Source organism: Musca vetustissima, unplaced genomic scaffold, assembly GCF_032173495.1.
Source record: "Musca vetustissima isolate MV318-11 ecotype Yass unplaced genomic scaffold, APGP_CSIRO_Mvet_v1 utg22101, whole genome shotgun sequence".
NCBI lineage: Eukaryota > Metazoa > Arthropoda > Insecta > Diptera > Muscidae > Musca > Musca vetustissima.
The window spans coordinates 80,111-95,187 of NW_026874843.1; the positions used below are offsets into that span (position 1 = coordinate 80,111).

The 15,077-nt window shown below is 36.8% G+C and overlaps 2 protein-coding genes across 2 annotated transcripts; one reads left to right on the forward strand and one right to left on the reverse strand.

Annotated features, from left to right (window-relative positions):
• Positions 1 to 4: 4 nt before the first annotated feature.
• On the reverse strand, positions 5 to 462 carry LOC133337045 (calphotin-like). The gene is made up of 2 exons (XM_061545312.1): positions 451 to 462; positions 5 to 385 (listed from the first exon to the last, which is right to left on the reverse strand). Exons 1-2 carry the CDS (start codon positions 460 to 462, stop codon positions 5 to 7), a joined length of 393 nt encoding a protein of 130 aa, XP_061401296.1.
• A 540-nt stretch (positions 463 to 1,002) lies between these two features.
• Positions 1,003 to 1,442, forward strand: LOC133337096 (pupal cuticle protein C1B-like). The gene is made up of 2 exons (XM_061545363.1): positions 1,003 to 1,014; positions 1,080 to 1,442. Exons 1-2 carry the CDS (start codon positions 1,003 to 1,005, stop codon positions 1,440 to 1,442), a joined length of 375 nt encoding a protein of 124 aa, XP_061401347.1.
• Positions 1,443 to 15,077: the final 13,635 nt, after the last annotated feature.

Genomic DNA, 15,077 nt, shown 5'->3' on the forward strand with positions numbered 1-15,077 from the left:
GTTTTTAGAACAAAACTGGAGCAGCGTAAGACAATGGCGAGGAGTAAGCGAAAGGAGCAGCATAGGTGGCAGTGTATTTGGCAACAAAAGGTGTAGAGTAAACAGCAGCGACAGGTGCGGTGTAAGCAGCAGCTACTGGAGCGGCAAATGTCTTGGCAACAACAGGGGCGGCAAAAGTCTTGGCAACAACAGGAGTAGCAACGGGAGCAACAACTGGGGCAGTGGCAATACCATTGTAGTTACGGGCAATATATTGACTACTAGTGGCAGTCACAAATGGAGCTGGGGCAGCAGCAACAACAGCAGCGGGAGCGGTGTAAGTCAAAGGAGCAACCAAACCGGGCTTAGCGGCAGCACAGGCAATGACAGCGAAGATAACAACGGCCTAATTTTGGATAAATCTATTGTTAATATCGTATATCAATTTAATGCAAAAATTTCAATACTTACGAATTTGAACATTTTGAGTTAAGGTTTGTGGATTTGAAATGTTATTACTCGAAAAAGTAAGTGACTTCTGATATCAATCCAATAATGAAGTTAACTATTTATACGAAAAATGGATACAATTTAATTTCTTAATTAATTTGTCTTAAGTTTAAAGACATATAATTTAAAATACAAACTACTGACCTTGCACATCATATGTTCTTGAAATCTACAAGAATTACCATTACCTCGGCTAAGTGGATTCCATACAGAAACAAAATAAATGAAATATTTAAATATAATTTTATTTTATTTTGAAATACAAGTGGCCCACTACATGTGTCCCGAATTTTAATTGAACATGCGTTGTGTTTATTTCTAAAGAAACCCAATGTATACTGACTGATATGATTAGCTATGGATTTGAAACAATTGTTGAAACGAATTCATTATTAAAGACAAGACGGTAAACTTTTATCCACTATAAATACTTGGCTTTATTATTTATTTGGTATCAGAAGTCGCTTACTTATCAGAGTAATAACATTTCAAATTCACAAATCTAAATTCAAAATGTTCAAATTCGTAAGTATTAAAGCTTTCACATCAAATTGATACAAAATATTAACAATTTGTTTCGTCTCATTTAGGCCGTTGTCATCTTCGCTGTCATTGCCTGTGCTGCCGCTAAGCCCGGTTTGGTTACACCCTTGGCTTATACCGCACCCGCAGCTGTTGTTGCTGCTGCCCCAGCTCCCTTTGTGACTGCCACCAGTAGCCAATATGTTGCCCGTAACTACAATGGTATTGCCACCGCACCAGTCGTTGCTCCCGTTGCTGCCCCTGTTGTTGCCAAGACTTTCGCCGCTCCAGTAGCTGCTGCTTACACCACCCCTGTAGCTACTGCTTACTCTACCCCTGTTGTTGCCAAATACGCTGCCACCTATGCTGCTCCTTTCGCTTACTCCGCACCCTTGACCTATGCTGCTGCCCCAGCTCCAGTTTTGTTCTAAAAGAAACTTTGAGACTGACCTATAGAATATCGAAAAAATAAATTATTTAACAATGGAAACCTAAGAAAATTGATTAACTACACTGGGCAACAAGATTTTGGGGGGTGGAAAATTCCTATTGGGTATGAAAGACTTTGGTGAGTACATGAAAACCTCAGAAGGCAAAAAAAACGCCGTAGGACAAAGTTCGGACATAGCTTCATATCTCAATTTGGACCTATTATATGTATTTTTAGATTGCTGTAAAATCGAATGAAGATTTTTTTTGTAGAACATTTCGTCCTCGAATCCTTGTGTCCCTAATTTATTGAACTGGACTCCAATTATTACAATATTTGAATAAATTCAGTATGCATTCCTTATTACGTAGAACTGTTGGATTCCTCGAACTTTTTATAAAGCATATATATGCAGTTATACGTCACAAAAATAAATTTCGAAATTTTTGAACCGGATATTCAAAAATTTTCGACTTAAGGGAACCCCACCCATTCTCGATTTTAATTTTTCAAGATTTTCAATCGGCTGGTAAATCAATACCAATGCTTGTTAAGGTTTGTAACTTTGCACATATATATTTGAAGATTTAAAAAAGAAGAAAAATAATTTACAAAAAAATTTTGTTATTGCTTTGTTGTTGTTTTTTGTAATTAAAGAAAAGTCCTTATTTTTGATGGCGGGCATGATAACTCCTCACTGGATCATCGGAATCCCGAAAATTCCAACTGGCTCTCGTATGAACGAGGATTATTGACTTCGCTCTAAAATTAACAAAATGGCGGACTTTTGAAAAAATATTTTTGAAAAATCGCCGAATTTTGACCAAAAACCAAGTTAAAAAATAAGGAAGATCTTCACCGATTGGCTTTATCCTAGTTCATACGATAGCTATACACACACAGAGAAACGTGTAAAAATTTGAAATCGATTGGGCTATTAGTTTTTGAGTTATCGTGCCCGCCATTCGCAAAACCAATATGTGGAGAAAAACGCGTTTATAGTTTGAGAAGCCCTTCAGCCGTCACTTAATGCTGACACAATAAATCGGCTATATCTTCAAGAGTTCTTGAGATTTTCACTTGAAATATTGTAGAGACATTCTTGAGTTAGTGTAGAAGACTCCTTACTTCAACATTTTATAAAAAATCTCCTGATTGAGTCTCGTCTATAAAGACTCCCTGCTTCAATGGTACTAAAAATAATTACTTTTTCGGCTCGACTACAGAGAATTCCTCCTATTTCAGACTCGTCTATAAAGACTCACAACTTCTGTCGTGTCTATAAAAACTCTTTGATTAAACCTCGTCTATAAAAAATCCTTGTTTAAGAACCTTCTACAAAAACAGTTCGGCTAAATATAATTGTTCTTCAGGTCGTCTAAAAGACTCGATACTGCAGTCTCCTCTTTAATGACTTCTTTCATTATCCCAAGCTCGTCTAAAGGAACTCCCTGTCTCTATTATAAAGACTTTTATGTTCAGCTCGTCTATAAATCTGGTCTATAAAAACCTTAGTAAGGCTCGTCTATATATACATCTTACTTCAGCCCCGTATATAAAAAGTTCTGCTTTAGCCCCATCTACTGCTTCAACATCATTTATAATTGACTCTTTGCCTTCAGCAACTCAATACTGAAGGAAGGGAACTTCAGCTCGTTTGTAGTAGACTCCCCTCAGTCCCGTCTATAAATAATATTTTTTCAGCTTCCGTTTTAATCTCTCCTACAAATAATTTATTTAGTTTTCATTAATAATTGTCCCAATACACATTTGTGGCTAATAAAAATTAAAAGAAGAGAGCTGTTAAAGTACTGTTCTCTTTTTACTCCCTCTTAGTTATACAAACTCACAAAAATTTGTCACCTAATTTCCCTACGCAAAATCCACCCTAATGTACTCTAATCTTTGTTAATAATTAACAATTAAAGTAAAGAGAACACATAAAGTACTCTCTTCTACGTCACATTCTCCTACTAAGTTCAACACACCAACGTATATATGTCACCTAATTTCACTTTTTGCTCAAAATCAACGACGACAATTCGATAAAAAAAAAGAAAAACAAATCAATTGTTCGATCCAAATCAATTATTTATCTTTATGATAATCATATAAAGTCAAGGTAAACTAAAGCGAAATTTCTTTGACTTCTTAACAAATGTGGGCCAATAAGTTCAGTAGACCGTAATTATTTGTACGGCGGTGATTTAGGCGGATGGATAAATATAAAAGTTCTCTAAAGTTTTAATACAAAAAATATAAATAAATATTGAAAATTAAATATTTGAAACAAATTTAAGCGTAAACGAAAATATGAGTCACAACAAATTGGGGGCAATGACCATGCTAAATTTATTACCCTTAATCATTGTAATAATTATTGAGTGAATGTGTATTTTGTGGATTAAATTTAAACAAATGGAAAATTAGTAATAATGGTGTTTCTTTCTACAGTTATTAATAGCACTCGGCCATTTTGGGGATACAGCTAAAGTTGGAATTTGTAATATTTGCTTACAATCGAATAATGTGGCGTGCCGTAATGAAACCCATTTCTCAACATGTTACAATGGTATGTATGTATATAAATATGTGTGTCTGAAAGCAAAAGTTCCTCCGGTGACATTTATAAAACACACGTGATATTCATGGGGGATTTGAAGCACAGAATACTTATTGAAGTCGATATAGCAACGGTTGTATTAATAGGAGACCAATACAGTATATCTGTCTTTCATAGACGACGGCTGAAACAGGAAGTATTCAAAGACGTGGACGAATCAGGAGCCACAGACGACCTGAAGCATGGAGACTTTCACCGAAGACTTGAAACTGCGAGATTTTCACAGGGGATCTGAAAGAGGTTGTCTTTCAAAAACGACCGGAAGAAGTTTTCTTTTATAGATGATCTGAGGCAGGAAGTCAAAGTGGTGCAAATTTATACACAAAAAATATGGCATTGTCCATACTTTTCCCATATTGTAGATATACCTCGCTTGGAATACAAGTAAAAATTCTTATAATCATGAGAAGGCCACTAGTTTTTCAAAAAAAAAAAATATATATATATATATATAAACATTTCATAAATATCAAAATTATTGTCCTACATAGATCTACTTTACCACTATTTGCGCTCATATTTTTCTTTCTCTCTTTTTTGGACAAGTGCAAATGTTATCCTTCTAAGAAAAATAAAAACAACACCACTCATTGTTCAGCAGGGTTTTTTTTGTATTGTCCTTTAACTCCCAGCGTTACTGTCTCTCTTGCTAAAAACCGCCGTCTCTCTACTCACTCGATTTTGGTTTCTTTTGCATTGTTTCTTTATTTGACACTGTTACTGACTTCTGAAAGGTATTATAAAATTCGCATATGTATTTTCAAAATTATTTCGATATAAAATGCTTAAAACCGGACATTGGCATCACTTTCTGAACACTTCAGTGTAGACGAGTTATAGACAAAATTAAATCGGACGGTATTTCCAGCGAACTTTGAGCAGAGAGTCTTTATAGACAAGCTTGACGAAGACCGTATAGAGGACCTTTTTGGCTTGCAAAAGCTTGGAATCAATAGAATGAAAAGGATTTTTATATATGAGCTTCAGAGAATCATTATAGACAAGCTGAAGGAGGGAATGTTATTTGACAAAAATAGGCAGGAAGTGTTTGTAAACGAATTTGCCCTTTATGGAAAATCTGATACAGAAAGAATTTTTTATATTAAAGAAGGTCATAACGAGTTTTTAATTTATAAGCTGAAACATGGGACATTTATGGGTGGTGGGAGGCGTAGTTCAGGACAGCTGAACTTTGAAGTACTCTGCATGATAGGTACTCCTTCAAAATACTTAAAATAGTTCGGGACTTTTTATGGGTACTATGCCAGGACATATCAAATTAGAGACTTTTAAGTTGGAAACTTCGGAAATGACGGCCTTCAATTTTCAAAATACCGTAAATTGTCGTTAACGTTAAATGTTGGGGGTCAGTGATTGTATGTATCTATGTATTCCCAGTTTTTGCAAGCCGAAAAAAGGTCCTCTATACGGTCTCCTTCGAGCTCCTCTATAATGACTCGCTGCTCCAACTTCTCTAAGAATTCCGTCTGATTTACACAGAAAAAAAATGTCGTACATTATATGAATAGTAATAATAATAGAATAGTGTCCGGATTTAAGCATTTTATATCGGAATAATTTGAGGTTAGTAACTGTGTCTAATAAAGAAACAATGCAATGCAACTAACTAAACTAAACTAACCAAAATCGAGTGAGTGAAGAGACGGTGATTGTTAGCAAGAGAAAAAGTAACGGTGAGAGTTGAAGGACGATACAAAAAAACCCTGCCGAACAATGAGTGTTGGTGTTTTTCTTTTTCATAGAAGGAAAGCATTTGTACTTGTCAAAAAAGAGAGAAAAAAATATGGGCGCAAATAGTGGTAAAGTAGATCTATGTAGGAAAATAATTCTGATATTTATGAAATGTTTACATTTTTTTAGTTGTTAGAGTTGGAGGACGAAAAAACCCTCCTGAACATTAAGGCGTAGTGTTTTTTCTTAAGAAGAATACATTTGTTGTTGTTAAAAAGAAGAGAGAAGAAGAAAAACATGAGCGCAAATAGTGGTAAAGTAAAAAAATATGTCTGACATTTATGAAATGTTTCCATTTTTTGGAAATACGAATGTCTTTCCCATGTCGTCTGTGGAAGATTCCTTGCTTCAGATGGTGTGTGAAAGACTCCCTGTTTCAAATCTTGCTTTGATCTATTAAAGTCGACCTTCTTCAGTCACGTCTATGCTACACTTCCTGCTTCAGCCGCTTCATTTTGTCTATGACCCCTTTTTATATGGTAGAAAGAAAACCTAAAATATCAAATTAGACCCAATTCGAATGAAAAATCCTCAAAATGGCGGTATTGTTACCCCGAAACTAGGGAAAATAGTGGCAATATTTGGTAGGAAGGTTATTTACCCAATGAGAATCCAAAATATAAATTTACAGTCATTTGTTTGGAAAACTTACTCAATCTCCCCAATTACAGAAATTATGAAAATACCGTTATATCTTGAGGTCTTCTCTAAAAAATCAACCCATATTGATAATGTATTGGCAAGAAACGAATTCACCGGCAATTCATTCGAAAAACGTGCCCAAAAATAAGGAGTACCCTTATAAGGTCAATAACCCTTTTAAATTTATAACACTCTAGGCGAAGCTATTCCCACAATAACTGCCTGCCCGGCGGGTCGCGTTTGTACAGCTGATCGTCAAATATGTCGTTTGCCCGATGATGGTTTCACACCGATTTGTTACGAAGAAAATTGTAGCGATTGCGATGAAGCCAAAGGTGCCTTTACATGTGTCGATCAGACAACTTATAGTTATTGTTTTGGCCGCTACTCTCCCTACAACACCCTAACGCAATCCTGTCCTGAGGGATATGTTTGCAATATCTATTCAAATGATGTTTGTGTGGCAGCTGCAACGAATATGGTAAGTTGTGTGTGTGTTTTTTTTTTTTTTTTTGTATTTCAAACCTTTTTGTATGATTTCACTCTTCTCCTAGCCTTCGTGTTTAATTGAAAAAACAACACCCACACCGACACCAACACCATCGACAACAGAAGTATCCACACCACTAATGTCGACCACAGAGAGCAGTACAACAGAATCGACAACGACAGTAACATCTCCATCAAGTACTTCGCCACCAGTGGATGCCAATACCTTTTGTAGTCAACTTGGCAAAGCGGGATATTTCAAAACCAATGATCCCACTTGTGAGGAGTAAGTATATTCGTACATAAATACATAAACTATGATTTACCGCGGGAAAACGATCGAGGGCAAGGAATGATCAGTCAACCTCAAGAGGATGAAATGAATCAAGACAGTTGTGTTAAAAAAACGAACATGTTTATGTGCACTTTCAGAAGTAATGGTCCGGAAAGAGGTTTTCTTGACCTTCATATAAATTACGAAAATATGTAAAGGCCTCTGCATGTTTTAATATTAATTTATACTGCCATCATCACAACTGATGAAATTAATTATAGCAAACCGAATTGAGTCTAGAATGATCTGTGTAAAAGTTCCTTTAAATCGGTCACATTTAGATATAGCTCATATTTATCTCTTCAGCCGATTTTCTGCAAATGATGCACCAAATACCCAAAGATTGTCCGAGTGGTACGAAACTTAGTACAGCGTAACGGATGGATCCTAGAATGACCTGTGTACAGTCCTCTTGAAATCGGTTCCGATTTAGATAGATAGCTCCTATATATTTCTAGTCTATGTAAATAGTGTACCAAGGACTCTACATTTGTTTGATAGGCACGAGATACAATGCTTGACTTATTTATATCCAATTTTTAGAATTTAAAATTCTCGGATTTTTGGTATTGTTTGTGGGCTGTATTGCTCCAAGTTTTGGTATTGCTCCCATATGAAGTTACCGCACAATTTCGATATTCAGCAATACCCGGTTTTCTAGACCACGCAAACAAAAATAGAAAATTTTTGGGTGTACATTCATGTTTTGATATAGTCCCATGTCTATAATTTTTAATTCCGGAAAGTAGTATGGTGCTAATCATCTTTGTGGAACATTTTTGATATATGTATGTCTAAGTTTTGGGCCCTCCCCATAAAATTGCCCGCATATGAAGGTCCAAATCATGTTAATGGTTTTAAGGATTTCCCCCAATAAATGCTATCCAACAGGTCTATAAAAACTTCCTTCTATTCGACAAGAAAATCCGTTAATATCGTATCCTAAGATTCCCTCCAGTTTGATTGGAGGAAGTGTACACGAGCAGGTTTTTAAAGACTACCATCAGTTCGTCTCCTAAGACGTTCTCCAACTTGTCTACAAAGTTTCCCCCCTCCAGCTTGTCTCCAAAGACTCCCTACAACACGTCTATAAAGATTACCTCCAACTCCTCCAAAATAACTCACTCCAGTTCGTCTGTAAATACCCTCTACAAATTATTTATATACCCACTCTCCAACTCGGCTATAATTATTCTCTTCAGGACCCCTATAAGAGCTCTCTCCAGCTCATCTAAAAAGCTTTTTCCATGTCGTCTTTAAAGACTCATTCCAAGTTATCTACAAATATTCCACCCAGCTCGTTTACAATGTCCAGCTTATCTATAAAGACGCTCTCTAGCAGGTCTCCCTTCAGCTCGTCTATGAAAGACTCCCATCAGCTCGTCTAGGAAAGACTACCATCAGCTCGTCTATGAAAGACTTCCTTCAGCTCGTCTATGAAAGACTCCCTTCAGCTCGTCTAGGAAAGACTACCATCAGCTCGTCTATGAAAGACTCCCATCAGCTCGTCTATGAAAGACTCCCTTCAGCTCGTCTATGAAAGACTTCCTTAGCTCGTCTATGAAAGACTCCCTTCAGCTCGTCTATGAAAGACTCCCATCAGCTCGTCTATGAAAGACTAATTTCAGCTCGTCTATGAAAGACTCCCATCAGCTCGTCTATGAAAGACTAACTTCAGCTCGTCTATAAAAACTCCCCCTTATCTCATCTATAAAGACTCCTCTCAGATCGTCTATAAAGACTCCCATCAGATTGTCTATAAAGATACCCTTCAGATCGTCTAAAAATACTATCTCAAACTCGTCTCCAAATACTTTATTCAGCTCGTCCATAAAGGCTCCCTCCTGCTCGTATATAAATATTCCCTGCAGCGCGTATATAAAGACCCTCTCCAACTCTTCTATAAAAACTCCAGCTTGTCTATGAAGACTCCCTCCCTTGTCTATACAGACTCCCTCCACCACGTCTATAAAGACACCCTCTAGCTCGTCTATAAAGATTCCATCCAGCTCGTCCATAAAGACTCCATCCAGCTCTTTAAATCACCAGCTTTTAAATCAGTGTAATGTGAATTCTTTTACTAATTTTTATTAAAAAAAAAAAAAACATTTTTTTTCGTTTTCTTTCAGATACGTTTATAGTTACCTATTATCTGGACAATATTTGGGCTGGTATTATTACTGTGATGGCTATTTCAATGAACTGACTGGGAAATGTCAAAAAGAACGACCACCAAATTGCGCGGAACAGCAAAGAGCCGCAAAATTGTTGAATTATTTACAATACGAAGGTTTGTCAGCTGTACAGTAGTTCGTGGAACCATCGAAATAGGTTTTTGGAGGACAAGCCTTGACTAGTCCTTGTAGTTTGTCTTCCGTAGCATAACAAATTATAAAACTGCAAATGAACAAATAAATACATAATATAAATAAATATTTAACATTTCAAAATAAAGTATTTCCTTCAATAAAATGTTTTTAAACCTTTCAAATAATTATCAAACATACTTCACACAAGATTCATCACACACCAGAGGGATGGGTCCTTCCGAGCCATTTTGTTGGCACAATTCATTGGCATTGATATCGGCACATAAGCCATAGATTTGTGGAATTACCAATAAGACAATGCACTAAATAAAAAAAAAACAAATTATTTTACAATTTTAAAATTCCAAATAATAATTCCCAATACTTACCAAACTAAATGTTAATGTCTTCATTATTTTTGTTGATGTTTTTTCACAAAAGTCTTTAGCAAATATTAACAAAATTTGTCGAAAATCTGTCAATTTATATGAACGCCAAACATGACTATACCATTCACCCTACCTAGATTTTCTATGGAACTCTTCGATGTGATAAGATAAAAGGTCGCTATTAATACATAGCATATTTATTATGAGGTGTCATATTTATTACAAGGGAACTCCTTCACATTAATCTTTATGGCTTTTATATTGTCTCAGTGAAAAGGGTTTGCTACTCTGTATATAACGGAAATACAAAATTGCAGACAGTTCCAGCATGTTTATAAAGATTCCCTCCAGATTGTCTTAAAAGACTTTCCCATATAATTTCCAAGCATTCCCTCCAGTTCGTCTGTAAATACCCTCTACAAATTATTTATATTTTATAAAGACTCCAACCCCCTCGTCTATAAAGACACCCTCCAGCTCGCTTATAAAGGCTTATTCCAGTCGTCTATAAAGACTCTCTTAAGCTCGACTATAAAGGGAGTCAGCTCGTCTATAAAAAATCTCTCCAGCTCGCCCCCAAAGCTCGTCTCTCATCCTTCTTTTAGTCCATAAAGATTCGCTCTAGCTCGATTCTAAAAACATCTTCTAGCTAGTCCTTAAAGACTACTTCCAGTCATCTATAAAGACCTCCTCCGGCTCGTCTATGAAAGACTCCCCTTAGCTCGTCTATGAAAGACCCCCCTCAGCTCGTCTATGAAAGACTCCCATCAGCTCGTCTATAAAAAACTCCCCTCAGCTCGTCTATGAAAGACTCCCCTCAGCTCGTCTATGAAAGACTCCCATCAGCTCGTCTATGAAAGACTCCCATCAGCTCGTCTATAAAAGATTCCCATCAGCTCGTCTATAAAGACTCCCTACAGCTCGTCTATAAAGACTCCCCTCAGCTCGTCTTTGAAAGACTCCCCTCAGCTCGTCTATGAAAGACTCCCCTCAGCTCGTCTATGAAAGACTCCCCTCAGCTCGTCTATGAAAGACTCCCCTCAGCTCGTCTATGAAAGACTCCCCTCAGCTCGTCTATGAAAGACTCCCCTCAGCTCGTCTATGAAAGACTCCCCTCAGCTCGTCTATGAAAGACTCCCCTCAGCTCGTCTATGAAAGACTCCCCTCAGCTCGTCTATGAAAGACTCCCCTCAGCTCGTCTATGAAAGACTCCCCTCAGCTCGTCTATGAAAGATTTCCTACAGCTCGTCTATGAAAGACTCCCCTCAGCTCGTCTATGAAAGACTGACTTCAGCTCGTCTATGAAAGACTGACTTCAGCTCGTCTATGAAAGACTCCCTTCAGCTCGTCTATGAAAGACTCCCTTCAGCTCGTCTATGAAAGACTCACTGCGCATCTGTAAGGACTCGCCCTCCTGTCCTTCTATCTTCTTTCAGAAAGTATATTTATCTCTATATTGAAACAAAGTATTTGCACAATGAAAGTATCTTTATTTATTATTATTTTAAAAAATATATAAAAATATATATATTGAGTAAATAATATACAGTTTTATATTCTGGACTTCAGGCGAAAATCCAAGAATAAATATACAAACCTCTCCATTTTAAATTAAAATTGGAGCAGAATAACGGGCAGGAGCGGCCACAATTTTAGCCGGAGCAGGAGCTATGGCTGGGGCAATTGCACGAGCTGGTGCAGGGATATAAGTGGCGGATGGTGCTACTAGTCTAGCAGGGGTACTGATAATGGGAGCATTGTATTTATTGATTATATCCACGCGTTGACTAGAATAGGCCGAGTTTAAAGGAGCTGTAAAAGCAGCCGCATAAGGAGCTGTATAGGCAGCAGCATAGGGAGCTGTATATGCCGCAGCATATGGAGCAGGGTACGCAGCAGCTATGGGGGCAGTATACGCTGCTGCAATGGGTGCTGTGTAAGCTGCTGCAATTGGAGCAGAATAAGCAGCAGCGTAAGGTGCAGGATAAGCTGCAGCGGCCAACGGAGCTGCATAAGCAGCTGGCAAAGGAGCGGTATAGGCAGCAGCAATTGGTGCTGCTGTGTAAGCAGCAGCTGCTGGCACCGCAGGTACTGCAGGAACTGGTGCTGTAGCCACATGAGCATGATGACCGGGTTCAGCAACAGCTAAAGCCAGAACAGCAAGGAATACAAGGACCTTTTGACGAAATAAAATTAAAAATTTTTATTTCCTTAGAAATATTACAATCACGATAAATGAATGACTTCTTTACCAATTTCTGCATTTTATTTTTGTTGAAAATTTGTCGCCTGAATCTGATGGCAAAATTTGTTGTTTTTTGTTAACTGATTGTAAGCGTTGTGCATAACAATTGATCAACAAATTGCAATTTATATAGGCCTGAGTTTAGTCCATTGTTGGCACTGTGCCTTGCAGACATTTTGGCCAGCTCTAGAGCGTCATGGTTAATGGTGTCTTACTTTTAGTATTATTCAATTCAATTTAATTTTGTTTTGTTTTTGCATTTATGTTTTGTAGGTCACCTTCGGACATTATAATTTGTACATAAATTTTACTATAACAACAATAATATCATTCAAGTTTTTATTCAAGGACAATACGAATGATAATGGAGAGATAAATAAATCCCAGACAAGAAAATCATATTTCAGAAATTTTTCAATATTGAGTCTTTTTAGACGAACTGAAGGGAGTTCGTATAGACGAGCTGAAGGGAGTTCGTATAGACGAGCTGAAGGGAGTTCGTATAGACGAGCTGAAGGGAGTTCGTATAGACGAGCTGAAGGGAGTTCGTATAGACGAGCTGAAGGGAGTTCGTATAGACGAGCTGAAGGGAGTTCGTATAGACGAGCTGAAGGGAGTCTCTATAGACGAGCTGAAGGGAGTCTCTATAGACGAGCTGAAGGGAGTCTCTATAGACGAGCTGAAGGGAGTCTCTATAGACGAGCTGAAGGGAGTCTCTATAGACGAGCTGAAGGGAGTCTCTATAGACGAGCTGAAGGGAGTCTCTATAGACGAGCTGAAGGGAGTCTCTATAGACGAGCTGAAGGGAGTCTCTATAGACGAGCTGAAGGGAGTCTTTATAAACGAGCTGAAGGGAGTCTTTATAGACGAGCTGCGGGTTGTCTTTATAGACAAGCTGTCAGAGGTACTTCCAGAAGGGAGTTGTTCTTGACGAATCGGATGGAATCTTAAGATACGAGCTTAGGGGAGTCTATATAGATGAGCTGGAGAAAGACTTTATATACGATGTGGATGACGTATATAGACGAGCTAAATGAGGTCTATACAGAGAATGAACGCATTCTCATCTAAAATCAGAGCGATCAAAATATGTGAAATTCACCCAATTTCACTGAGATATTTACCTTCTATTCACAAATTCGACTATCGGGTTTTAAATTAATTACGATATTTCCTGTCCTCGATTCCCGTTTTACTCGATGATAAACACTTAGTGATTAACGAATTTTCCCCTTTAGAATGACGTTTGCTCCTTTTTTATTCAAAATCTATATTTTAGTTATGGATGAATTCAAATATTATTCGCACATCTCCTCCACCGGAGACAGGTCGCCATTTTTACCGAAATATAAAAATAGAAAATCATACTAAATAGTTATATAATTGTTATTTTTAATTTACTGATTGACGAATATGCACTCTGTGGATATCCGCAATGAAAGAGAAAATCAAAAAACAATTAATAATTTTAATGGTAATTCCATCACTGATTAGCTGTCGACTGTTAAACCTCTATGAAAATTTGCGATACATTCACAATTCAATAAACCATAAGCGTATTCAAAATCAGTTCATATTTGTCATTTAAATATGAAAAATCGATTTTCTTGTGCGGGCATTGTACTCTGGACATTGCTCTTCAGTGTTTATTTGTCCAATGGAAAGTCTGTTTTTAAATTCACAAATATCCGGTGTCTGGATGGTGACCTCAGTTTTAGTTCTTTCAAAATATGTAAACTGGATGTTATACGGCGTGGAGTAGTGGCTCTCAATTTACAATTGGCATTGCACCAAATACCGGTGACAAAGGCGACAGTAAAACAAAAAAAAATCGAGTTTACTTTACTTTTTATTGATTAATTTAATTTTTTATTTATTTAATAAAAATTATCTCCAGATCAATCTTAGTCTTTACAAGCGAGCTAGTGGATATCGTCCATTCCTCTATAACATTACTCAGGACGTCTGCGCCTTTTTTGCCAATCGCCCAAAGTATCCAATTTTGAAAGTAATTTTTGATATATTCCTGCGTGAATCGAATTTGAATCACACCTGTCCTTACAGTGTAAGTATTGGAAACTATCTTGCTTAAATATTCTTCAAAACTGACTGCGTCATTTTGTTTCTCTTTTCAGCATGATGTGATTGTTAAGAATTTAGTCCTAGACGAAAATAAATTTAACCTCTTTCCAATACCAGAGGGTGAATATCTCTTTAAATTGAAAATTTTCGTTAAGACCCATTTAAAGGGAACAATTGAAGTTTCACTCTATCGCAAGGATCAGTAGCGGAACATGGCGATCAATTATGTAATCAATAATAATTTATAAAAAACAGAATTAAAATAATTAATCGAGGATTATATGAATTAAAGACGGACAATTTTGTATTATTTTCCAGCAAAGCGGGACTTAATGGATCAATTGGCTAATTGGCGCCCAAATTTCTTGCTTGATCATTACATTAGCTGTGTCTGGTTACTTTTCAAGTAACATTACTAAGTAAGTTTTTTTTGATAGAGTAAGCCGTTTTTATTCTCTTTTGCAATAATACTGAGAAAAGAAAACAGATAGCATCCAGTAAAATTTTGCAAAATTTCACTTGAAATGCGTAAAATTTACTTTTTAGACAAATTAAGGAATAAAATTCATAAAAAATGTTTTTTGTCAAAATTGAAAATTAACGGATTCCGAAATACCACGAAATGTTCTGGATAATTCTTACTAGAATAAATTAACCAGAAAGTATTCAGAAAGATCTCTGCGTAGAACTGTACTTAATAGTAAACAGACAACACCTAATAACATTTGGTAACAATTCGTAACCCTCAATTTGAAATTTTACAGGAGAAGG